The sequence below is a fragment of the Mustela lutreola genome, chromosome 1 (genome assembly GCF_030435805.1).
Source record: "Mustela lutreola isolate mMusLut2 chromosome 1, mMusLut2.pri, whole genome shotgun sequence".
NCBI classification, from domain to species: domain Eukaryota; kingdom Metazoa; phylum Chordata; class Mammalia; order Carnivora; family Mustelidae; genus Mustela; species Mustela lutreola.
This window is the reverse complement of record NC_081290.1, coordinates 61,817,130-61,843,960: the sequence shown is the minus strand read 5'-3', so window position 1 is coordinate 61,843,960 and position 26,831 is coordinate 61,817,130. Positions and strand designations below refer to the sequence as shown.

General features: G+C 42.0%; 1 protein-coding gene and 1 long non-coding RNA gene across 4 annotated transcripts in view; one reads left to right on the top strand and one right to left on the bottom strand.

Moving 5' to 3' along the window:
• The window catches only part of CLNK (cytokine dependent hematopoietic cell linker), a 174,382-nt gene that overhangs the window by 7,161 nt on the left and 140,390 nt on the right, over positions 1-26,831 (bottom strand). Inside the window, exons 13-18 of the mRNA XM_059165328.1 lie at positions 23,734-23,752; positions 21,782-21,863; positions 19,983-20,023; positions 13,032-13,165; positions 9,333-9,410; positions 4,780-4,935 (exon numbers count right to left, since the gene is read on the bottom strand). Coding sequence (XP_059021311.1) covers positions 4,780-4,935; positions 9,333-9,410; positions 13,032-13,165; positions 19,983-20,023; positions 21,782-21,863; positions 23,734-23,752 — 510 coding nt within the window. The remainder of the gene's footprint in view (positions 1-4,779; positions 4,936-9,332; positions 9,411-13,031; positions 13,166-19,982; positions 20,024-21,781; positions 21,864-23,733; positions 23,753-26,831) is intronic.
• Positions 1-26,831, top strand: part of LOC131826129 (uncharacterized) — a 125,376-nt gene that overhangs the window by 23,978 nt on the left and 74,567 nt on the right. For all 3 annotated transcript variants that reach the window (XR_009351428.1, XR_009351434.1, XR_009351440.1), the window contains exon 2: positions 4,241-4,393. This is a non-coding gene — a long non-coding RNA (uncharacterized LOC131826129). The remainder of the gene's footprint in view (positions 1-4,240; positions 4,394-26,831) is intronic.

The window sequence follows — 26,831 nt, the reverse complement described above, 5'->3', positions numbered from 1 at the left end:
ACAGATGAGCATGGTAGCCCCTGGGCAGTAAGGACTCTGTGTCCCCAAAATGGAGCATGAAGTCTAGCATAGTGTAGGCATAAAATGAATGGTGGGGCAATAACTGAGCAAATGGGTAGACTGGGCTGAAAGGTGGTCGGTCCCCCAGAGATACATCATGCCCCAATCCCAGGAATCTGTATTGCCCTATATGTCAAGAGTGGATAGTATTTCTCATGACAAAAGATGGAATCAGTTAAAGCAATTGCACTACTGGGTATTTACCCTAAAGATACAAATGTAGTGATCAGAAAGGGCACGTGCACCCCAATGATTATGGCAGCAATGTCCACAATAGCCAAACTATGGAAGGAACCCAGATGTCTATCAACAGATGAATGGATAAAGAAGATGTGGTATATATATGTATATGTGTGTGTGCATGTATGTGTGTGTATGTATATACACACATATACATACATACATACATATATACAGTGGAATACTGTGCAGTCATCAAAAATGAAATCTTGCCCTTTGCAATGATGTGGGTGGAATTAGAGGGTACTATGGTGAGCGAAATAAGTCAATCAAAGAAAGACAATTATCATATGATCTCTCCGAGGAATTTGAGAGGCAGGGTGGGGGGTTGTGGGGTGTAGGGAAGGAAAAAATGAAACAAGATGTGATCGGAAGGGAGACAGACCATAAGAGACTCAATCTCAGGAAACAAACTGAGGGTTGCTGGGGGGAATATGGAGAGGGTGGTTGGGTTATGGACATTGGGGAGGGTATGTGCTATGGTGAAAGCTGTGAAATGTGTAAGCCTGATGATTCACAGACCTGTACCCCTGGGGCAAATAATATATTATATGTTAATTTTTTAAAAAAAGATGGGGTCAGTTGAGGATCTTCCTAGGAGGAGGGAATTCTGGGTTATCCCTAAAAGCAGTCATGCATACCCGTACCAGATTGAAGCACAGGGAGGAGATTCATCCAGAGAAGAGGAAGAGATTAGAGCAGATGCAGAGATTAGGGCGATAGGACCCATGGGACAAGGAGCTGAGGCTTGCCCACAGCCACCAGCAGCTGAAAGGGGCAAGGAGGGACCTTCCCTCCATGTCCAGAAGCCCTGCTGATACTTCGATTTCAGATGTCTGGCTGCCAAAACCACAAGAGAAGGCATTTCTGATGTTTGAAGTCACCAACTTGGTGGTGCTCTGTTAGAGGACCCAGGGCATGAAGACACGGGGGTCTTTCCTAAATCTAAATTCAGACATGAGGTTCTAGCCACGTGGCTGACAGGATGACACAAACACCTACCAATGCAGCAAAATGGACCTCCCCAGGCCTATTCTTGGGAGATGTGGGTGGGTTTGCTTCCCTTCTGTGCTTGAGAAGATGTTGGCATGCTCGCTTTCTGGAGCCTTGTCCAGGCATCCCCTGCCACCCTCACATCCTGGGGAGGGCTGTGCCTCACTAGTTCCCCGGGGGCACAGACCCAAGGCAGAGGCACTTGGGAATCATTTCTGACGGAAACCCCTACTCACTAAGCACCTGCCTCTGTGTGTCTGAGTGTCTACGTGACTGTGTTTATGTCACCTCATCTAAGATGTAATAACTCCCTTGAGAGGGGTGTCACTGTGTTGGATGTGTGGTTAAATTCTCAAGTTTGCAAGGCAGCCCAAAAGTCACACAAAACCAAAATTATCTTTGACAACCCTGTATCTCATCACCTTGCTCCCGCAGAGTCAAACTAAGATACTATTTCTTTATGCAAGCCCCAGAGGAAGTAGCTGGGGTTGGCTTGCACTCAGCAGAGCCTTCCTGTATCACATTCTCTCTCCTTTTTGTAAAACTGGGAGCGTCTTCCCCAGCAGAGTGGGGGCTCCCGTGGCTGGTGAGGGGCAGGAGGGAGCTGAGAGCAAGCTAGACTGGCCCAGTCTGGCACCAGCGTCCGGCTCGCGAGGCAGGAAAAGTGTACAGTTGGGAAGTGTCCTTTCTCATCTGGTGTCTGGTGCACAGTAAGTTTCACGAAAGTGTTAACTCTCCTTCACCCCGCACTCTGGACGGTTTCCGGGCAGGCTACTGGTTTTTGGCATTTGGTCACGATGTTACCCGAGACCATAGGAGTATTTTAGCAGAATGAAAAATGAAGCCCAGTCTTGCCCTGTACCTGCTGTGACTGGGGGGCCCGTTACTTAACATTTGTGTCTCACTGTCACTGTTAAGTGGAAATATCGGTGGCACCATCGTCGCAGGTTGTCCAGGAAGGAATACATTGCTGAAGTTAATTAGTAATTGTTCACGGCATAGGATAGGCCTTGTGCACGGCAAACATGCAGGTGTTAAATAAATGTAGGAAAAAGGAGGCTGGCTTGGGGGGGAAACGAATGGGAGGAGAAGACTCCGGAATAACCCAAAAAGGGTTTTCTTAAAATAGGCATTTGAATCCTTGAGGGGTCCTTGGTGCCGATAATTAGAGCAGCTCACCTGGAAGCTGACGGTCTAATCTGGGCTGTCATAGTTGGCAAGCGCTTCCCTGCTGAGGCGGGAACTGGCTTACGATCTGATTCAACGCTATTCAGATGTCATCCGGAGTAAGATCGCCGTCTCCTCTGTTAGGAGCAGACCAAAGTGTGGCAAGTAGGGGGAAAGCTGTTGTGACCTCTTTAGGTCCTCACTGTTGTGTCCTCACTGGTAAATGGGTCTCAGTAATGCACCCTTCTCTGAGGTTTTTTGAGGTCCAGGTAAGAGAGCAAGTGACACAGCATCTCGCAGAGGCCCTGCGGGTCAGGGCGCATGATTTCCACTTGCTCTGTGTCCCGATCATTTAAAAGTCACAATACAACTTTTTTTTTTTTTTTTTTTTTTTAAAGAACATGGGAAATTCTAGGAGGTGGAAGAAGCTAGAAAGGTTGGAGGGAGACTGAACTGGAATGTCCACTAACCATATGCATCTGGTTCCGGGGAACTGTACCCCAGTTATTACATCCGGGAATAAGAATGAAAGCATAATAACTCACATCTACCATGGGCTTGCTAAGTGTCAGGCTGGCTCAGAATGGGGTACATTCGTTAAGTCACTAATCCTCATCACGAAAGGGAATATTGGCTATTCTCTTCATCTTTGCTGTCTTCTCTCAGTGTGGCTGCACTTAGCAGATTTATGTATTAATCTCTCTCCACTCTCACTCTCAATTATGACCAGACTTTCCCAGGCTCTTGAAAAGGCCGGTGTGGACCACACCTCTCCAGCTACGTGCGATACTCCGAAAGGGCTCTGGGTCGGATACTGGGTTTAAGCTGCGGTCTTCACGCAGCCCCTAATGGGATCCTCACATACACACGTTCCTGATGCGCTCTGGCAGCCCTGGCCGTGTCCTTCACTTTGATCTCTACTGTCCTTCACTTTGATCTCACAATGGATAGTTGTGTGAAAGTTCTGGATCTATGCTGGATTTGTTTTCTCAGTCCTCCATGACAAAGGGCCGCAGAAGGGGCAGGGTGGGGGCACCTGAACAACAGTCCAGGAGTCTAGAAGTCCAAGATCAACGTGTTGGCAGGGTTGGTTCTACCTGAGGCCTCTCTTCTTGCTGTGTAGGCACCGTCCTCTTGCTGTGACCTTATGTCTGTGCATGTCTGTGTCCTAATCTCCTTACAGAGACACCAGACATACTGTTCTAGGGCCCACATACGTGACCTCATTTTACCTTCATCCCCTCTTTAAAGACTTTAGCTCCAAATACAGTTCTATTTGGAGGTCCTAGGGGTTAAGGCTTCAACACAGGGATCTGGGAGGAGTCGGGGGTGGGGGGCACAAGTCAGTACATAATATAGACCAACGGATAACACTGAGGTCTGGAGATGCTAAATGAAAATTCCTGAATTAGAGAAGTCTGGACAAGAAAAGAACATTGCATTTCACTTTGAAGAAACTAAAGCCCAGAGACATTAAGTGACTGGTCTGAGCTCACATACTTAGTAAGCGGTGATGCAGAACTTGCCCCCTACCCTTCCCTTCCAGTCCCACCTTCCTTTCAAGAAGAGTTGAAAGAGTAGCTTCTCCTCACCCTCTCAGTACTCCTGTGTCTCTAGCCATTTACATAACTTTCTGAGCCTCAGTTTCCCTACCTCTAAGGTTGGAGCAATTGTTGTAGTAAGGAGTCGTCAAGGGTTCACGCGAGGTGATACGGAGACCAGGCCGACTGCAAGCACACTCAGCAAAAACCAGTCTCCTTCCTCCTTTGTTTTTATGCAGTGAATCTGGAAGACCTTAACTGATGGATTCTCTCCTGAAGCCGCCTGTCAGCAGGTCTGTACTGAGGACGGGCATGCCCAACATGGCACCGCATACTGTGATTGAGCGCACGTTCAATTTGGAGACACAACTAAGTGTTCCTCATGCCAGCAGGTAGGGTGTGGAATGCCAGCTGTGGGGGTTTGGCGTGGGGGTGGGGAAGGAATGTGGTGTTAACACTAACTTCAGCTTCAGGGGAGACCCCCGGGGAGGCAGAATTTGGATATGTCCTGCAGAATGACTTTCCTTCGATGGGCAGATCTGCATGGACAGGGGATGGAATGGTCAGGAGTGGCTGGGGCCCATGGGCTGAAGTTTAAGGTGGGCAGGGATGCTTGTAGAAGGAGCTGGAAGGGAGTTAGTCTCCACCTCCAGGGTGGCATTCTTTTCTCCCCCACCAAGCAGTCATGGGGATATGATGGGTGACTTGGCCAGCATTCCTCGCAGTCTCCCCTTGCTGTCTTTGATCTGGGAAAGGGAAGCTGTCAGGTCATACCCACCTCATCTCCCCTCAGTCCTGTCCCCAGGGCAAACTGCTGATTCTTCTCCAGGAAACGGATTTTCACATTGTAGACTTTGTTCCCATAAAACACCACCAGCACGTAGGGTTCTGCCCTGGATTTTGTGGAACAGTCTCGGACCAAGAAAGTGCCATCCTGAAGCAGAAGGAAGAATGGTTTTATCTCAGGCAGGCCAGCATCCCAGGCCTGATGGTGTTGGCTGTAGTGACACTTGTCTGTGCCACGTTCCCATGTGGCTTGTTTTTTGGCAAAACAGTTCTTCGTGAAATTTCATTCAATGCATATTTGAGGGTCAGCCCATGTAAGGTTTCTTGTTACTTTCTAAAAAGTGTACCAGTCAGATCAGGACATCCCCTTCTTCCAAATCTTACACTGTCCCCCACTGGCATCAATGTCGTGTCTACAACCTTAGCATGATGTTTGGGGATAAATGCTCCAGCCTGTCTTGGGGTTTGGTTTCTGAAAACTCTGGCTCCAGCCAAGGTTTCCGAAAGGCACCTCTTGCTTTTGGGCTCTCAGCTTTCACACAGGCCACCTCATCTGCATGGAGAAGCTCTCCACCTCCCCTCCTAGGCGTGCTTTCTTCACCTTCCCTGTTCCCATATATCCTGTTCTGCCTGATGCTCAGGTGTTAGTCTAGAGACAGTGGAAGCCACTGCAAGCTTTAGCAAGGGAGGCTTTTAGCATAATACAAGGGGCCTGTGAGTGGGGAGATGTTAATATAGGGCTAGGGTCCCCCCAAAAGATGTGGGGTTTCAGTCATTGGTAGCAGCATGAGCAGACATATGAGGGAGGGGCTAACATAGACTCTGGTGAGGGGAAGGCAGGTGCAGGGGAAGAAGAGGAGACAGAAGAGGGATTGGGAAGGACACCCAGAAGCTTCAGTGTGACGGGAGCCAAGGGAGGAGATGGGGAGTTTCCAAAAGAAGGTCAGCAGTGTGAGATGGCTTGAGGGCTGTGAAGAGCCACACTGCAGGGACCAGGCCCACCTGGGGAATAGCTGAGGCTGGAGGTCTGGTCATTAAAGGCTAGGAAATGGAGTAAGTCTCCTAAACAGAAGCACCCCGCAATGCTGGTTTTGTGGCTACACTGTGCCTTTTGTATGATGAAAAGTATTGAAAAATCTGTAGCTGTAATTGCATAGATTCTTACATAGATGGTTACAAATAATCTAGAATAGATCTAATTAGGTGTGTGAGGACTTACTATTTTTTATAGATAGATATTACATATAATAATTTATGTTTATAACTAATTGTTACATATAGTTATCTCCATGTAGACTATATCTTATATCTATATATACCTATTATGCAAAACTAATATTTATCATTATAGATACAGAGAATAATGATTATAATACTTATACTAATACTATAAATATATTGTTTATAAATAATACTAAGAAACTGTAGACATGTGATAATTCTGATAGCTAGGGTTTATTGCGACTTGCTCTCAAGTTGCATTTTAGGGTCACCTGGGTGGCTCAATCAGTTAACTGTCTGCCTTTGGCTTAGGTCATGATCTCAGGGTCCTGGGATCAAGCCCCTCGTTGGGCTTCCTCCTGAATAGAGAGTCTGCTTCTCTCTCTCTCTCTGCCCCCTTCCTCCTGCTTGTGCGCGCACTCTCTCCCTCTCAAATAAGTAAATACAATCTTTAAAAAAAAGATACTAAGCATTTTACAACATTATTTCATGTGATGTTTACATAAAATTTGAGAAGTTATTTTATCCCCATTTTACAGATAAGGGAAGTAGGGTCTTAATTGCTTAAGTGAATCCACTAATGCCTCATGGCTAGTTAGTAGATTACCTAATAGTCTAGTCCAAGTTTTTGCCCTTTAAATATATTAGCCTCTGAGTACATAAAGTGGGGTTGAAGAATCTTCTGGAACTTGTTCTACATAAAACATTCAGCGGTAATTGAAGCCTTAAGATTCAAGCACAGAACATTGCCCAAGATCAGGAAGGGAGAAGACGCCAAGACACGGAACAAATTTTTGGATTTATCATCTTAACCTCTGTGATGAGTTTGTCACCATGAATCTAGGCAATCCTGCAATTTAAATGAAATTATCTTTCATTAATTAGAAACATGTTTTAGCAAAACTGAGACAAACAGAATAGGAAAAGATGAAGTCATGCAACTGAGATGCAGTTTTCTCAGTGTTTTTTGGGCAGAAACAGGCACACAGGGGGAGGGGGTGGCAAAAGGAGCCTTGACTGAGTGCCCAGATGTTGCTGGAAGGACATTAGGGGTGCATATGTTGGTCTTTTAGCACGATCCACACAGCGGCTCCTGGAAGCAGGTCCGCTCAGTGTAATTTTTCTGTTGGCAAACAGCTCAGAGAGTATAGTGACTCATTTGGTGCTGGTTAGCCAGGATGAGGAAGCAAGGTTGGAGCTGACATCCTGCTCCCCCATCTACCCAGGAGACGTCAACTAGGGTGGGATTCCCTGGGGAGGGGTCAGGGAGGGTCGTGTAGGCAGGGCATCACCTAGCCACCTACGGCTATCCAATGGAAAGTAAAGAACTGTGATGACTACTATAGGCAGCTGTGGTTTTGTGGAAAGAGCACTGATCTTGAATATAGGTTCTGTCCCCTTTTCCACTTTTTCCTCTTTATGACTGAGACCTTGATTTAGACTCCGGTTCCTTATGTAGAAAATGAGATTGTTCTGTGGACTTCTAATATGTTTGGGATACTTTGTTAGCAACTGTGTTAGTTTCCTCCTGCTGTTAGAACAATCTACCATGAACTTCATGGACTAAAACACAAATTTATTCTCCTACAGTTCTGGAGGCTGAGGTCTGATAAGGGTTTGACGGGGCTAAAAGCAAGGGTCGTAGTATTGGTGTCCTTCTGGAGGCCCTCGGGAAGAATGCGTTTCCTTGACTTTTTTCTTCCAGAGGCCGCCAGGGGTCCTTCACTTAGAACCCCCACGTCTTCCTCTTCTAAGGATTCTTGTGATTACTTAGAATCTGCTCAGCTCATACAAGATAGTGTCCTCATCTCAAGATTCTTAATTTAATCACACATGCAAAGCCCTTTTTCCAAGTAAGGAGGTGTATTCACAAGGTCTGGGGATTAGGTCTGGGGTTTCTTGTCAGGGGGCATCATTCAATTTACCCTAGAAACTAACATCTAATTTATCTCATTTAATTTCACAATATCATTTCTGAGAGCTACATTTTACTAAACTTTATCGGGGCCCTATCATTTATCCACCCATTTACTAATTAACTAACTCCATCTTTGTATTTCCTCATTCAATAACAAACATTGCACTGGTTTGTTAGAGGTTTTGATGATCCAACAGTCTTGAGAACCTTTCTGTCACTTTGGAGAGATTTCTCACAGCCTAATAGAGCTCTCTGCTCATAATAGAATAGTAATTTAATAACTGTTTGCTCTTGGTGATGATGGTTCTAGTGTCATTTGATCTGATCTTAAGTAATTTCATGTCTTTTCTCTTTTTGGACAAATGGTAGATTTGTCTGTGTCCACCCCCTTGGAAGTTAGGCCTGGCCATGTGAATCACTTTGGCCAATGAAATGTGAGCAGAGATGAGTATTACTTTTGAGAAGATGTGGTAAGGGCCAGCATGTGATTGGTGTGAGCTCACATGAAGACATGGTCTCTACCAGCTTAGATCTATGCACCCAAACCTTTGTAGATCACAGAGCTCAAGCAAGAAAGTTTTGCTATGCTAAGCAACTGAGAACTTGGGGTAGTTAATACAGAAACCTATCATATCCTGATTAGGACATTATTCATGATCCCTGTACCCTTCCTGGAGACAGGAGATATAAAGGCCCACCTCTAGGGACACTTGGGTGGCTCAGTTGGTTAAGCCACTGCCTTCAGCTTAGGTCATGATCCCAGGGTCCTGGGATCGAGTTCCACATTGGGCTCCTTGCTCAACAGGGAGCTGGCTTCTCTCTCTGCCTGCCACTCTGCCTACTTGTGCTCTCTGTCTCTCCTTCTCTTTCTCTAATAAATAAATAAATAAGTAAATAAATAAAATCTTAAAAAAAAATTAAAAAGACCTGCCTGTACTTTGGGCAGACCTTTAGTAATGACATGAACTGGGAAGAAAGTAGAAGGAAGGCATTTTCCATGGTGACCACCATTCATACCCCAGCTTCCACATCTGATCTCCAAAGTCGTTCCTTAGGGTTCATTTAACTGTTTCATTTAATCCATAAAGAAACCTAAACTTAAAAATATTTTTAAAAAGATTTCAATTAGCCAACATCATTAGTTTTAGAGGTAGAGTTCAGTAATTCATCAGTTGCATATAACACCCAGTGCTCATCATATCACATACCCTCCTTAAAGATAATTTGGAAGAAGGGCAAGTCACAAGATGAATAAGTGACACAGCCATTTCCCCCTTTTAATGACAACCTCCTGAGCATTGAGAGATCCAGGCTGGTGCATCAAAGCACACTGCTTGCTATGTGCTGGGACCTTTCGGCAGAGATGGCTGCAGACAGGGTGCAGTGGCCCCTCTACAAGGTGTTACCTTGTTCTCCTTCCTTAATGCCTCTTCCACTGCCTGGCGACTGTGTTCTCCGATGTACCAGTCATTCCGTTGGACATCCTGCGGTGCAGATAGATGGTGAATATTTTAGGGTCAAAAAGAAGTACTAACTTTAATCAATTAATTAACTAAAGTGTGCTTTTTGTTCCATTAGGGTCAAACCACAGTTTGATTTATAGTAAATACGCAGCCCCAAAATTTTATCTCTGGATCTGGAAATGGACACAAGAAAAGTAACCACAGCTTACTGTTCTAGGAAACTGGCACAACAGAGTCCGTCTGTCATTGAAAGTAATGAGAAATTTTGCTCCCATCTATTGAGAAAGGCCCTTTGGCACCACGCTCAAAATGGGTCATAAACACTCTATCTACCAGTGCTTTCTGAATCTGCACCTGCTGAAGGTGCAGAAGGTGGGAGGTGTATTGTTTGTGAAGCTGGCGTGACCTTAGTCCTTGAAAAACCAGCAGGGGAGGGGAAGGCACAGATCAAGAGTGTCTTTGTAGCACTTGTGTCAAGTCACATGTGGTAGAACTGGGATTCGAACCCTGGCCTTCTGGATTTCTCTCTGTACCATGATACCCTATTATACTAACTCATTTATTTTGATGATAAAATCCACCATAACAGAAGAAAGGGCTGCCAGGGAGATGTGCCATGAATCTACAATTCCTTTACTGGATTCCAAGGATGATAACATTAAACAGTCCCCTGTGTGAGTCCAGCCTTTCCAAGGCCATTCTTCATTCATTATCAAGTCCACTCCCATAATAATCCTGTGTGGTAGGCATGTCAGGATAGTGCAGGCTTAAGGAGTCAGCATCTGTCACATGGTTAGCAAGAGCTAGGTAAGGGACAGCAGGTTCTTGTGCTCTCCATCTGAGTCTCTGGTCCTCCCAGTGCATACTGGAATGGAGATCCTTCCAGCAATGGGTACACCACCAAGCATATGTGAGTTCCACTGGGAGAGGCATGAGCTAGCTCCAGCCTGAGTCTGCCACCTCACCGGCTACCTCCCTCCAGGCTGAGTGCATGGGTCCGGCCAGCCAGATGTGCTCGCTGGTCTCTGGACATGCGTCACTTCAGGGCATGAGCCAGGCCTGCTGCCTAGAAACCACCCCATGCCTCACCCTTTTCTCCTGCCTGGCTCTGCCATTCTCTTTCATCCAGTTGGGGAGCAAAGTCGTCTCTTATTTAAGACTCCCTTTGGAATAATTTCCTCTACCTAGTCCCTGCCCCCTTGGGAAGGTCCAGAGACAGGAGGAGCTCTGCTTGACCCCTGAGAAGCCACGTCACAGGCTCCAGAAAGAAAGGAGCCTCAGAGCCCTATCCCTCTCACAAGTGGGAGCTCTCAGAGCTCAGAGCAGTCTGCTGCTTCTGGAGGGTCTCTCAGATAGACTGGGGCTTGGCAGGGCTCAGTCAGGGTGCATTTCAGCCATTCTGATTTTATTTACTTGCTCAAACTGGAAGGCACTTAGAGATTTTATAGTCCTGTTTTCTTTAGGTGTGGTCATGAGTCCTGGCAGACAAGTTTAGGTGGTACTCAGATACAGCATTAAATAACTCTTGAGTTACCTGGGGGAGAAGTAGCCTCCTTTCAGTTCTCTCTCTAGCCCTTTGAAAAATTCAAGGGGAATGTTTCATTTTTGTTCTAGTATGTCCTTAATATCTCTCTGGCTTTTCTGATCTCTTCTGCAACAGAAGAACAGTCCTTATGCTGAGAACCATTAGTGAGTGGTGGGATCTTGCTCCATTTTAATGGCCTTGTTTTGTTTGAGCTAAAGTGACTTAAAAGTGTTGTAAAATGTACATAACATAAGATTTAGCATTTAAGCCATTTTTGAGTTTATAATGCAGTGACATCAAGTACATTCTCATGGTTTTGCAAACATCACCACTGTCCATCTCCAAAGCTTTGTCATCATTACAAACTGAAGTTATGTGTGTGTGTGTGTGTGTGTTTATACCAGGAGGTGGAAATAGTCCAAATACTCATTATACATATACATATATATATATATGTAACAGGATACTGCAGGGATTCTCTCTATATATAAATATATATATATATATATATATATATATAAAATAGAAATATAAATACAAACATATATGTATTTTTATATACAAATATAACATAAAATAATAAATAAATATATATAAAGTCGCTGCTGTATCCCTATTTATGTATATTATATATTTTAATATATTTTGTATATTATATATTATTTATATTAGATATATTATGTAAATATATAATTGAAATATTATATAGATATATAGTTTACATTTTATTATTAATATCGTATAAATGTTTTATATATACAAAGTGAGTACTTGGATTATTTCTACTTTTTGGCATTATTGTGAAAAATGCTGCTATGAGCAGGGGTGTACAAATACCTCTCTGAGTCCCTGTCTTCAATTCTTTGAGGCATATATACCCAGAAGTGGATTGTTGCAATTAGTTTGAAAGTTACTTTCTATCTGTGGCACATAATACTGTCTTTTTCTTTAGAATAGTGATACAAAGTGAAAAAAGAGTCAAAGAATATTAATAAGTAAACCTTGTTATTGATAGTACATGGGTAGGTCACAGATCGTAAGGTGCATTGAAATTGTTGACATCAGTGCAGTCCGGATCTAGTGCAAGCTTCTCCCATGCCTGTGAGGAATCCATGCTCAGGGAGAGGTATACTTTGGAGAGACACCTGGTTAGAACTCAGGGATTTCAGTGCTCATGAAGGAGATGACAGAGGCAAGAGAAGCCAGGTACATAGCAAGGGTCAGTAACAGAAGTATGTGCCAAAGTTTCCCAAAGTCTAACTTAAGAGTTTGAGACCTCTTTTAGAATTAAGGTAGAAATTAATATAAGGACAGCAAAAGACCTTTAGGATAGTGCAAAGATTGTAGACTGGACCAGAGATACCTTATATGCTCTGCTTCTGCTTAAAACACTTTCTCAGCTCCATCGCAGGACCCCCCAAGCATATGGGGGATATGGGATGGAGACCCATAAGAAGCATATCCCTCTGTGCTTTATAGTGAAAGGCTTTATTTAATCAGCAATGTTATAAAGTAATGGAGGGAAGGGCATGGACACACACGCCATCCCCATTGTAAATGTAAGTGCAGCATGATCCAAGAAGATAATAGGGATGGTGAATATTTTAGAAAGAGAGCAGGAAATAGATGAAGGACAAACAAGAATACATCTGTTATGAATTAGCACCTATCCTTGCTCTATGTTTCCTCTGGGGCAGGGACAATATCCTCTAGCACATTATATGGCATAAAATAAGTGCTCAATAAATTGTTGGACTGTTCAAATGCAATCAGTGTATAGCAGGTGGCTCTTTTATTGGCAAAAGTATTGCAATATATAAATCCTTGTTAGTCCTAAAAAGCTAGTGAATATAAAACACAGGCTTTGATATCTCTATTTTTTTTTATTAATTAAAGCCACTTGAAGAATCTGAGAATGTGCAAATTAAAGACTGGTTAGAAGAGCAGTATAAAATATAACAAAACACTGTAAAAATATTAAAAATCAGTAATATATAGCCTGAGGGGGAATAAAATAAAGCCAACCACGATGATCTCCATGTAGGAATGGTTCAATAAAGCTCTCTGTTGATGCTAAGTTCATCTAGAAAGACACTGAAGAGAAGTATTTGTTTTACCTTTTCATCAGACCTCGTGGAGAAAGGTTTCCTCCAGTTTGTGTTTTTATAGTGCAGTGAATTTTCCTGAGGACTGAGGTGGACTGGAGACTGACATCTCTGAGGAGGATGAAACTGCATGCTTTCTTTATGATCTGGGGAAAAGGAAATTCACATATAAGTATGATTTTGTTACTGTGTCAGATTTCTTCCCTCCAGCAAGGAGCTGGAACTCATCACGCCTGCCTGTGTCTGGGGTACACTTCTTAGTTTACACTACTGTCATCTCATTCTGGACAGCAGTCTCCTCTGGATTTTTCTCTTGCTTCAGCTTTTGCCCCTTCCTCTCTAGGGCATCTGAAGTAATCATAACAAAATGTAGTTCTGACTTTGCTATTCCACCTTGTAAAAGTCCTTCCATGATTTCCTCTACACCAGGAAGAAAATCCAAATTGTTTTACTTCTGTCCATAAGGCCTGGAATAATCTTATCCATCCATCCATCCATCCATCCATCCATCCCACATTGTCCACTCCGTTCTGGTCATAATGACCTCTGTTCAGTTTCTTCAACAAGCCAAATTGGTTCTCAACTCAGAAAATGCTATTTTTTTTTTAACTTGAAAGAATAACTTTTTGTTTTAGTGGAATATCACTTTTTTAACCTAAAAGAATGACTAATCCATAAATTATGATTATTCAGACTTGGGCAGTTGGCAGATATTTTATTAAAAACGAACAAAGTAAGCCCGTCACTTTATGGAAAAGAACTGGCAATATTTGTTGCCAATTATAAAATTAGATTTTTCTAGTGCAAATTGGAATTTGGAATAACTTGTATCTACCATCATTACATAACAGCACAACTTTCTGATGAGATTTGTGGTGTTATTTGCAAATGTAATTTAAAAAAATTATAAAATATGTTAACTTTGGAAAGATCTGCTCACAATAAATGTCAAAAGTTTAAGCTAAGCATTTAAAAATTAGGTACAGATTAGTTAAAAAATTCCAGTTATGCTTAAATATAGTGACACCAAAATATAATGACAAAGTGGTCACTAATGGGAGGATGGAGACTATATACTAGACAAATCCTAAACAAGAAAAAACTAAAAGAGCTCTGTGAATCATATTCCAAGAGACCAATGCATGATGTTACAAAATCATGTCTGGTGAGAACATTCTTTAAAAGAGCAAGATAGACCAATGGACTTTAAAGTAACAGAATACAAAAAGTTCATTGAAAGGGCTTAGTGTTCACATGGAACCTCAATTTTAAGGTACTACCACTTGTCAAGTTTTGACATGGTGTTTTCTCCTTATATTCAATGAAATTAGCATAATTCCACCCCATGTAATTCTCATAAACACTAGTAAAGGATGAAATCAAGGCCACAAGGAAGGAGTGAAGTGTTAGGAGAAATACTAAGCAAAGATATTAGTAAATATGTTAGTAATTTTAAGCAAGGATTAACTGTATAAAAATCATAAAGCCTTGAGAGTATAAAAGCAATATCAATGTAGAATACTGGACAGTAATAACATAACATGGAAGAAAGGTGATTAGTATGAAAGCAGAATTATAAGCTATATAGTATTAGTTCAGTCTAAAAATAAAAATAAAATTATAGTTCTAGTTAGTAGCTGAATAAGAACTTCGAAAGAGTGGGATACTTTTGACAGTATACTTTGAAACATAATACCAATAGCAAATATTTACATGCAAGTTACAGTAGCATTTAGGTCATGTGTTTTTATTCTGCTACTTGTCATCAAAAAGCTGAATTTTTCTCTAAGTTTCCTAAGAAGACTTGAGTACTCCTGAGACATTTTAAATTCTATTTTAATGGTTCCAAGGATTGTGGCTTTTAACATGGAGCCTAAGAAAGTTTGTTAGAGGGAATTATGTGTACCAAAATGTTTGTTGAAAAACGTTTGATTGCTTCAAGTTTAAATCACATTCATCATAGTAAGTTAATTTCACCCACCAATTTATGACCTTAAAAATAGGAATTATGCTAAAGACCTTTCTGATTTTCAAATTTTATAAGTAAGGGAACTTAATTTTCAAATGGTGCAGAATCCATACCATCAGATTTAGGGCATTCTGAGTTTCTTGTATTGCTTGAGGATATGAACCTCAGATTTTTAAAATTTAAACACGATTTTATTTAAAATGTTAAAGGTCATGAATGAGTGAATAGAATTGGAACATAAAACTCCCAAAGGGGGCAGAAAGAAAGGGGAATTAGGAGATGAACCCACTATCTGGCAGGAAAAGAAATAGTCCAAAACAGTTGGGCAAATAGGAGTCACAGAATAATATAAAAAAACTGATCTAAAATATAGTAATCACAATAAATGTCAAAAGTTTAAGCTAAGCATTTAAAAATTAGGTACAGATTAGTTAAAAATTCCAGTTATGCTTAAATATAGTGACACCAAAATATAATGACAAAGTGGTCACTAATGGGAGGATGGAGACTATATACTAGACAAATCCTAAACAAGAAAAAACTAAAAGAGCTCTTGTAGTATTTCTGAAAATACTTTAAAAACTTTATTTTAAATTAGAGTGAAACAGTGCATAGAGACTTATTACTGAAATGGCCATCTCTATCTTTTCAACATGGATCGAAACTGTAAGAGTGTACTTCAGAAAAGAAAGTAACCATTATCAGCATTGTCTATCACTTGGTTTCTGTAGTTTACATAATAATGTTCAGTGATTATGAATTTTTCATTATATTGTGGCAACTGATTTACTAGATTTCGATTCTGAGTGCCTTGCTTGAATATTTAAAAAGTCCAACTTGAAAAAGAGCATTTAGAAACATCTATATGCATTTGTAGTCTATACAGAGAATGATTTAAATGGAACAAAACAACAAACAGAACAACTTGCTGTACTGTTTTCCTTTGAAAGCCCTTTGGCTCTTTGTTTAATGAGTGAATGAAATTCTGAGTATATAATCCATTGCAAATATTTAACTGATTTTGTTCTAGAATAATGGCTGCTAATCTTTGGAAATTATATATATACTCATATATATAATATAATATTATAATATTAAATATATATTATATATACACATATTTATATGTATACAGATACACATATGTACATATATAAATATACTTATATATACAAATATATATATATATATTACATAAGACTGCAGTTTGGTTTTATAACCCCATGAAATAAGACTCTCTTACTTAGAGGACAGTACAAGAATATTGTGGAGAGGACAGTGTGTGGGTGGGCAATAAAATTTGAGGTAGGGTAGCCTAATAAAAAAGGCATGGGTTGTTGAATCATATTGATATCAGTAATTACTAGCATTTCAAAACTCTTCTGTATATAAAGCTGTTAGTGTGGTGTTTGTACTATCGCTCAAGAAACACCACTGCTTCTGTTGTTACTATTATAAAAGAAACACTGTTTTAGACTTTTCTTTTGTAAGTTACAGAAAAGCGTTTTATTTTAAGCAGGTATCCATACATATTTATTGGCAAATTTTAATTTACTCTTACATGCAATTTAAAAAGCAATTTTATAATGTAAGAGGCATATCTTTTAAAGAATATTTATAAAATGCTGATAGAAAAATAAAATGTCAGAAAACAAAAAATTTTGAACAAAAAGAAGACAGATCCCATACAATCCCAAGCTTAGAGATTAATATTAGAATTTTGGAGTAGAGCCAAACCTTTCTGGACCATCTTCTAATATATCAAAATAATTTGTTTTTGGTCCTGATACCCATTCACTTAGGCTCTGTGATGCAGTGGTGAAACATGTCTTTGGTTATAGTCAGTTTCTAACAGCAGCTTTTAAGACCTTTGGAATTTCCTAAGTAATAAGAATGATACAGGCTCCTTAATATGTGTAACAAACCTCTTGCAACCATACCTGAGTTTATGTTAATAAGGTGACTTTCCAAAAGTGCCTAAGGATGGGGGCTGGTTGACAGGTAAACCGGCCATGTGACTGAAGTGTTGGAAATTTTAGTCCCACCCCCTTGACCTAGGAAAGGGGAAAGGGGCTTGAACTTGAATCAGTCACCAGTAGCCAATGATTTCATCAATTGTGCCTATGAAATGAAACTTCTCCAAACCTCAGAGTATGGGGTTCAGAGAGCTTCTGGTTTGGTGAACCAGAACTCTTCCATGTGCCATCATTCATGTCCCAAAATCCATGAGGACAGAAGCCCCTTTGTTCAGGACCTGTCATGTACATCCCTATCATCTGGTTGTGGCTGAATTGTATTCTTTTATAATAAATGGTAATCCAGCAAGAAAAATGTTTCTGTGAGTTCTGTGAGCCACTCTGGCAAATTAATTGAATCTAGGGAGAGGTTCACTGGAACCTTGGATGTATAGCTGGTTGATCAGAAGCCCAGGTGACAACCTGGGCATATGATTGACATCTGACATGGGCTGGTGGAGGTGCAATCTTGTGGGATCTAAGGGACTCCCTGTAGTGTCAGAATAGAGTTGAACTACAGGTCACTCAGCTGGTGTTGAGAATTGCCTGGTGGTGTGGACCCCTCCCAACCCCAATTCTGTTGGGCACAGAATTTTCAGACTCCTAATAGCTTAGCTTGAATTCATTAATCGGGGAATTGAGCCAAGTTTGTTTATCAAGTAGTTGCTGAACTATCAAGAAAAAGCATTTCCCAAATTCCTTTCTCATTTGTAGAATAAGATAATATACCCATTGACAGAGGCATAGATTTCACTCTTCTACATGAAGAGTGTTGCCTCCTTCGGCTCAGGCATTCAAATTAAAACCAGTAAGCTTAGCTAGACTGAAAACTGAGTGCTGAGATTGTGTGTTTTTCTATGCATCTAGTTTCTGCCAAGTCCTGGTGCCCGAGCAATGAATTCTTACTCAGGAGAATGAACACATGCTCAGTAAGCCAACAGGGGAGCAGTTAAGCACTGGTTAGCTGAAGGGCGGGGCTGCCTCTGTTCTGTATTCTTAGGACCCACCCAACCCAATTCTGCATAAAACCATGTGCTTTGTGGATGCTTGATGAGTGAAAGAGGAGTGAATCTGTGGTGTTTGAAGGCTCTGGAAACATTTCCCCCATCCATCCTGGGCTACTTCCTTCATCAACTGTTTTGGGACACGGGTGGAGGACAGCCTGTAAGACTTCAGAACAGATGATTTACTCCCAGTTTGGGGATGCTTGACTGGACTCCTGTCTGTGAAGACCATCGGCCTCACTAACACTGCTGTTCCAATCTTCAATTCCTTCTCATTTTTCACTTGTGCATGGTTTTGTCTTTCAAATTAAAACTTTGGAATTTTCTCTAAGCTGATTCTACTTTCCTTGTAGCATATTCTCACAGCCCCTGCTCAGTCCCTAGATTTGCCCCTGTTCAGCCCCTAGATTTGCTCAGCCCCTTGATGCTGCAAGTCTTCCTGTCTTCATACACCTAGTCTGGCCATTCTGCCCTTTGATTCTTAGGGATTGGACCCATCCTGTTATTCACAGTTCTTCCTTTTGACTGTCTTCCTTTAAAAAAGGAAATCTTCTCTTGGGAAACTTTTTTTTTTTAAATTAAAGATTTTATGTATTTATTTAAGAGAGAATGAGCAAAAGACAGTATGAAATAGGGGAAGGGGAAGGGCCAGAGGGAGAAGCAGACTCCTCACTGAGCAGGGAGCCTGATGCAGGACTTGATCCTGGGGATCTGGGATCATGACTGGAGCCAAAGGCAGTCCCTTAACTGCCTAACTGCCACCGAGGCGCCCCTCTTAAACAACTCTTATTAGCAATGTGGCACATGTCATGGGAAATAAACTTTCCAGATTGGTTTTACAATCTAATACCTAGATAGTATAGGGAGGGGAAGGATAAGGACAAGATGGAGGTAAGGCAGGAAACTCTTGGGTCTTATGGATCAATTGGGCTGGGAATCCCTGGAGAAGGAAGGATATTTATTAAAATGTGTCAGTTGTATACTATGTGTCACACATTTGTGTGTGTGTGTGTGTGTGTGTGTGTGTGTATGTATGTGTGTGTGTGTGTGTGTGTATAAAATCCTGTGAGTTAATATTATTATTTGGATTTTATGGATGGAGGGAGGGTGTGGCTCCAAGAATGAACTTGCTCAAGATGACCCTGTTGTAGGGAAGGAGGCAGCACTAGGACTCAGGTCAGTAGAACCTCAGTCATTCCACTACATCCCATGGGGTCTGCTTCCTGCAGCTTTCAGCTCTCTTCTGGCTCAACAGAAAGAGATTAGAAGATTAGACCTGAACACAGAATCTTCATAGCATATGGGGTGAGGAAAGAAATGCAAAAATATGATAGATTTGTTTGAACAATATAATACTAATAATATCGAGACCCACCACCAATAGGAATATGACACTATATTTATATGCTACAGTAGACAACTCTGCAGACAGGTGTCCTATGTTCATCTTTATCATCAATTAGTAAGAGGAATCCATTTGATTTTCTTTGTTTGATAGACTTAAGATAAATCTATTTTACATCCAAAGGATTGGCAGAACTTACAGTTTGTCAAGAACAACTGTTGGAGATGATGGGGCATGAGGAGGACTCATAAGTTGTTGGTGAACTAGCATGTCTGGAAGACACATCTAGTATAATCGAAGAGAGGCACAGCCTCCAACTCAGAAATTTCACTCTCAGAGAAGTAGTTACTGTGTTGTGTATGTGGGAAGACTTCTACATTATTGTTCATAACACCATTATGTTCATAAGAAGAACACTCTGGAAGTTACCTAAGGGATCATATTTAATTACAGATATACATTGTGATATTAACTAATGGAATACTATCTATCGATGAAAATGCTCTAATTACACCTACATGCATCAGCTCAACGACGCTGAGGCTCGCAAAAGCTAAGTCACAGCGCAGGGATGTCATAGTGTAATGGCTTACCTGTTTGTTTTATAATTCTTACATAAGGTGCTCTTACCTCTGTTTTGCACACTGTGGTTCCTGGTCACGAATGGTGAGCTAAAGGAAATGTTAGAATTGACAGAATGTTGGTATTTCCCATGGTAGCTAGAATTCCACTCCAAGGCAAGGTCAGTCATAATGGACTAAGTCCCATTTACCAAGCACTTTCTATTTCACTGGCTGTGCTACAAGGATTTGTTTTGTAAGGCAGTAGGCAGCTGTTTCTTTCTCTCTTTTCTCAAGGCAGGGAACCATATATGGAACAAATTGGCCCATACGTGTTCTTTCCATCGTATTTCAATAAGCACATATTATGATTCTTTGCTTTTGGAAGCCATGAATTCAGACTTGCCTCGTAACTATGGTCACCATAGATAGATGGCGGGTTGGGGCTGATATTTTCTAGAAATTGTTTACCAGTTGAAGGAGAGTGAGCCATAGCAAGCAAGAGGAGCACAGAAATTATCTTGTTCCCTCTTGAAACGTGAGCTAAGTGAGAAAACTATGGATTAGGATGAGGAAATCCATAAGAGAAAGAGGATTATAAAATATAGTAAAAGACAATTGAAACACCAACAAGCAAGTGAGGGAAGGGGAGGTAACAGGGGATAGAGATCAGGCCCTTGATGAGCAGGCCTGACCCGTGGCAATGAGCTGACATTTTTCAGGAACTTGCAGTAGGCCTGGATCTGCTCTCAGTGTCTACTGTAGGACAAGCAACGTTGCCCAAGGATGTGGTTTGCTAGTGAGGAGGCTGGGCAGTCTGATTCTGGTGGGTCTCTCCTGACCGTGACTCTGTTCTACCATAGATAAGGTACACTCCCTATAAGTATTTATTGAGTAAATAAAATATAACATCTTAACTGTAGGCAGGACACCAGGGAAAGTCAGATTTCAGCATTTTCAGAATTAAGCCATGATTGGCAGCATGGGCTACTGTTTGGGTTTTGAAGTTGAACTTGACTTCAGTGAACTTGACTCTCTGGGCCTCATTTATTCCTTCCAAAGAGTGGGTTAGAACTATCTCTTAAATTCAGTGTGGCTTTAAGCTGGGGTCTGATGGCTGAAGAGGGGTTTGCCAAGCAGGGAGAGGGTCCTGAGAGGGAAATATGGAGGAAGGTGGTATAGACAGAGGAATAGCATGTGCAAATGTCCTGCATTAAGTGAAAACAGGGGCTGAGACAGTGGGAAAGTGGCATGATCTGAGGTCAGAACCGCTGACCAGCCAGGGGTCATGGGGACCTTAGAACCACTAATTTTGGAGGTCCTGGATTTTGTTGTAAGGAAGCCAGCACTGATTTATAGTGACCTTGGTCAGTGAATCACTGATTTGAGCCTTTGCTTCCTCGAATCTTCAATTGGGACAGTAGTTGTCACAATAACCCAATCAGGCAAATGTTAAATTAGATAATGGCATTTTCAACCCCCAGCCATCTATAAAGTTTTGTTCAAAAGCAGCTGGCAGTTTGCAGGTGGTAACCTATACGTTACCAGCTGAGAATAACTAGAAATGGCCAATTTTTCCCCCAGACTGATTTGCATCCATTCCAGTTAATCCTGTCTAGTTCATATCCAAGCCTTCAGATCTCCCAAACTTCTCTAACAAGCAATCGCTAGTAAATTGCAGGAAGAGCAATGCCATCAGCTTCCCTAACAACTGTGACTCACACATTTCCCTTGGGCCTCATCACTAGGCTTCATTATCAAAGACCAAAGACTTCCAATTCCTCAGGAAGCCTTGGTGCGTCATTATCCAGGACAACACATGGCCTGATCCCCAGGCTGCCACCCAACAAGGCATTCCTGTCTCCTTACCTGGAAGTGGCAAGAGGAATATCTGGAGGGCTTTGATTTCGTGACAGGTGAATTGATTCAAGTTTCTTCTGATAATGAGGAACTGTATAAAGGAGTCGCATAATGGTCAGATTGTAAAAAGAAAATGATTGGGGACCTAATGGAACTTCCATAATTTCATCTGGGTTGTTGTTGTTGTTACAGAAACTGTAGATCTCTGATTAGGACTGGGTTGTTGTTACAGAAATTGTAGCTTATGTATTCTACAACTGTCCTGGCTCCTGGGGGTGGCTTTTCCCTGAGGCTATAAAAACCACTTTGAATCGTGAATATTCGATAGGATCAAGAGTCCTGAATCTGGAATTCATCACTGAGGTTCCAGAAATACAGAATATCACATTGGAAGGTATTTGTTCTTGGAAGGGCTTGGCATGGAAGTGAACCGAAGTTGAATTTTGCATTCAAGTGAGAACTTACATAGGAACATAAATAAAACAGGGAAACTTGAGAACTGCTTTGGGCAGGGGCTTGTCCAGTGCTGGCCCACGCCCTCCTGAAGTCTTGCATCTCTTCAGCAACAGGGCTAGAGAGCGCCCAGGATTCTGACTTAGACTAGCTGTGCCTGCCTGCTTACCAGCAGGCATATATTTTCTCAAAATTTCCCCTTTGATCTTTAAGTTTTTAAAAGATCTGCCAACCGTATGAACTGGAGTTATTTAGTAATTACATAAGCCATGGATGTGACCACTATTTATTTTCTTTTCATCATGAATAGATTTTAATCTGCCATCCAAATCACCAAGGGATATAATCATACTATGATATGAAATGCCATAAAACACTCTCCCTGTGGCTGTCCTTAGTGAAGTTAAGGAAGCATATCGACCTTGACATGTCTTAATTCTCATTGTTGCTCTGTGCTCTTTCTTTGTCCAAGGTGGGTCACAGACTAGACACCTCTGATTGAAAGGCTGTGAATACTTGAAACATAATTGGGGTTGATGCCTGGTCCTCTAGTCACCTATCCCGTAAAATCATTTCATGTCATAAGCAGCCACCTAGAGCCTCTGTCCCTCGTGTGGTGATCAATGTGACATCACTGCACTGATAATCTCAGAAGTCCAAGGCAACAGCATCTGAACATTTTAGTGAGGATGTTGAGCTTTGGTGTGGAAAAGGCACAGTTTCCTTTAGGTCTTAAAATTATTTAGAATTGCCAACCGACCCCCACTTCTCCATCAGGGACCCCTGAGAATCTACGAACCCAGTCTAGGCCCACTGAAGCCAAACTCCCAAGAAGAGCAGACTTGAGACCCGCAGAGGCAACACAACATGGCCAAAACCACCGAGTGAGTCGGTAGCAGCCTAACCAATGTTGCTTTGTGGGAGTATGCTGCTTGTGTTCACTCTTTGGGCCATGGCTCAGGTCCTTGGCTTTGACATAACTGATCATCATAAGCGAATGGTGAATGGTATTTCAAAGGTAGGCGTAAGCATACTGTTGCTTAGCATGCCAACTACTGAATGAGTGTTGGATTGCGTTGCACATTAACACCAATGATGTGGGCACACATATATGTGTGTATGCACAATCAGAGGAGGGTATGCGTGTGTGTGCATGGGTTCCATCAAAGCCAGAGAGACCAAGAGCTTCCTTGGTGCAGTGGGACAGCCATGTCTTTCTAAAGTGGCAGGGGCAGACCCTGTGCCTCCTTCTTGTCAGGTGCCTGGAGCAGAAGAAAGACCTCCAGCTCAGCCCTGATTTTAATCACCTTATTTCAACCAGAGGGCTCTTGAGTACAACTAGGGGAGGTCCCGGGCCCATCTGAATCACATCATCGTGCATACACACAGGTGCTCCTCGATTCCCAGGTCCTGAAACAATCTTTTCTAAAAATGACTAATGCTATAAATCTGGAAATGGAACTCAACCTAATGGTATCAGGGTATGAAAACAAATGTAAACAGCTTACCTCGATCTGTCCCAAGGACCTGCATTGAAATAGCAACAAAAAATAATAATGTTGAGTGAGTCTTGCTGATAGAGAATTTTACATTGAACCTGTGTTTTGGAGCAATTGGTTAGTAGAATTTGGGCAACATTTTTGTTAGTATAGATTTTTTAAAAACCTACAAATAATTCTCCAAAACACTAAACAAAAATAAAAATGTTTTACTCTCTGTGTGATGCAACAGGCAAATATGCAATCTGCTGATGACGTTAAAATTACTTTGGCTCTTCTGAAAACATGTGAATCATAGCTGATGAGGGAGCAGGAGGCTGGCTGAGGACAAGCAAAAGCTGGTACCTTGGCCCCCCCCCCTAATATGTGTCACATTCCTCAGGCACCCCTGACTGCCCTAAAAGAAAAACAAATAGTTAACTTGCAGAGATCACACACAGTCCTGCAAGGCAGGAGTCTCCTTTGGTTTACAAATGTCTTTGAGATTTACAACAAAGAAGTTACCTTATCAATAGCCCAATTTCCAAAGGCACATAACTCAGTTCCTCAAGCCCTACTGTCACCCTCCCCTCCATTAAAACTGAAGGAGGCTGAGGCAGAAGGAAAAGTAAATAAAGTTAAATTTCTTCTAAACCCAAATCTCACTAACAAGGACACTTGATAGGAGAAATGTGAAACTTTATCTCTAGATCTCCAAGATAGTGTCCGAGAATCATTCCCAAGCATATGACCCACTGATATACATCTAAAGGGTCTCACAAGAAGATTTTTACTACTAGTAATGAATAACCTTTCTCCCATCAGTAGCTAGCCCCTCAAGGTCCTGTAGACCTTGCTTCCAAAATTCCTTAGAGACTAACATCACCCTCTTTGTCCTCACCTACCCAACTCCTGTGTATATAATCAGCCACTCCTCAGGATAACGGCGCAGCAGCATCTCCGTCTGCCCACGGGTCCTGTCCCCGTGCTCTAATAAACCACCTTTTTGCACCAAAGACGTCTTAAGAGTTCTTTCTTAGCCGTCGGCTCCGAACCTTACCCCATTGAACCTCACCTAGGTTCAAGAACTTCATCAATAGCCATCAAGAAACCTTAGGATTGCTCCTATTTTCATCCCAATAATTCCATCGATGAGATTTTTTTTCCCTAAGAAAATTTTTGGACCAATATTTGGACCCATTTGCATGCACAAAGACATCCAGTACATCATTCCTTATAGTGTCAAACCCTGGAAATGATCTATGTGCCCATCTAAGTGAGAACTGTTAAGTCAATTTTGGTGCTATACTGATTTATCAGAATTATAAATGCATGGAAAGTATTTATGTAGAGTATGGGATAGGATTATGCTCCAATTATGTCTCAATGTTACATGAAAAGTTTAGGCTACAAACTGGACTTATGATGTATTTACAATGCAGGAGTGTGTGTGAGGATGTGTGTGTGGGGTGGGGAGTGTACTGACCCTTCGAGCCTAGGTCTCCTGACTCACATTGTCTTCCCAGACAAGAGACCTTTAGCAAAAAACAGCTCAGAGAGGCATTGAACCTCTTGATTGAAGCTCGGCAACAGGCAAGCCCCTTTGTTTTGAAAACCTAGGTGTCCCCTTGGGTTCTGGCAAGAGGCCATACATTTCATCATGGACAGCAAACCAGGCAAATCTATAGGCTAAGTAAAAAGGGTAATGAATCCGTTTTAATGAGTGGTTTGAGAGTCTCCCCGCTAAGTCTTGCGTGGGACTTTGGACATGGCAGTTCCAAGTGCCCAGTCAGAGGCTGCTGCGGAGACAGTCTTGTTGAAGACAAATCTCAGGATTGTTGAAGGAGTTGGGGGAGCAGAGCTGGAAACACGGCTGAAAAGCTATCCTTCTGGGACAGCAGGTGTTTTCTTTAATTGAGATCCAGCCCACTTTGTGCTTGAGGGCTCTGAATTTGAAATGGAATGCAGTTAGAAAAGTGGGGTAAAATCTCTCATTTATCTACGTTACCTTTTTTTGGTTGTTCTTGTTAGAAAGTAAACGTTCTAGTTAAATAGTGATGCCTGCTTTATTATGTCCGTCCCTCCATTCCCATCCTTCTCTCTTTCCCTCCTCCTCCTCCTTCTTCCTTTTTTTTTTCTTTCTTTCAAGCTACTTTAGCTCAGAAGTGTCTCTGAGTTTCCTGAGGCAGAACGTCATAGTGTGGGGAGTGGACCAGGATTTTCAGGGGCTGGTCCTGTCTTCTGCCGGCTGTGGGGACTCTGGAAAGTCTTCAGCCTTACTCGAGGCTTCTTTTTTCTCTTAGGGTTGTGTGAGAATTAAATGACACAATGAGTCTCTCTGACAACTATAATGTGCTGTGTGAATCTGAGTTGGGGTGGGCAGCACACCATGTCTGCTGGGAATGAGTTCTGGTTCCCAAGATATAATGTGAGTAAGCACTTCACACCCAAGCTTGGCTTTTGTCCTATGAGATGGACTTCTGTGGTGGAGAAATGGCCTTGACTCTCAGCCCAGACAAACAATGGGGAAGTATCTTGGCAAAAGATAAGGAGGAAGAATGTGTTTTTCCAGTAGGCGGTGTTGTGTTTTAGATGGTATCTACTTCTAGAATGCCAACCAAAGTCACAAAGAAAACAAACTGTCCTGCATGACCCCCGCTGTCTGAGGCTCGCTACTTCCTTCTTGCTCCTAAATGATTGGAGAGCCTGTTTTCCTTACAGGCTGACCTATGAGTTGCGGACCATAGATCATCTTGTGTGCCAGCCATCTGCTACCGGGGACACATAAATTCGACCCACAGGAACAAAGCGGTGGAGACAGAGAGTGCCCAGTAGCAGAGCACCACACCCACCTTTCTCCTTCCCCGGGGCACTTGGAAAACCCAAAAACTCCCAGAAAAGGAGGAGCTGGGTGAGGTCCTGATTAGAACCAGGGCTGGCCTTCTCATTCAACAGTTATGTGCTGTCCTCTTTGCCATGTTTATCTGATGGATGAGAGGTAGTAAGTGTCTTATTTAGTGACAAGTGAGAAGTGTGACTTGATTTTAGCATTCTCATAAAACCAAATAAGAAAGGACAGATGGACAGACAGAACAAAAGAAAGAAAGAAAATAGATTAACCTATGCTG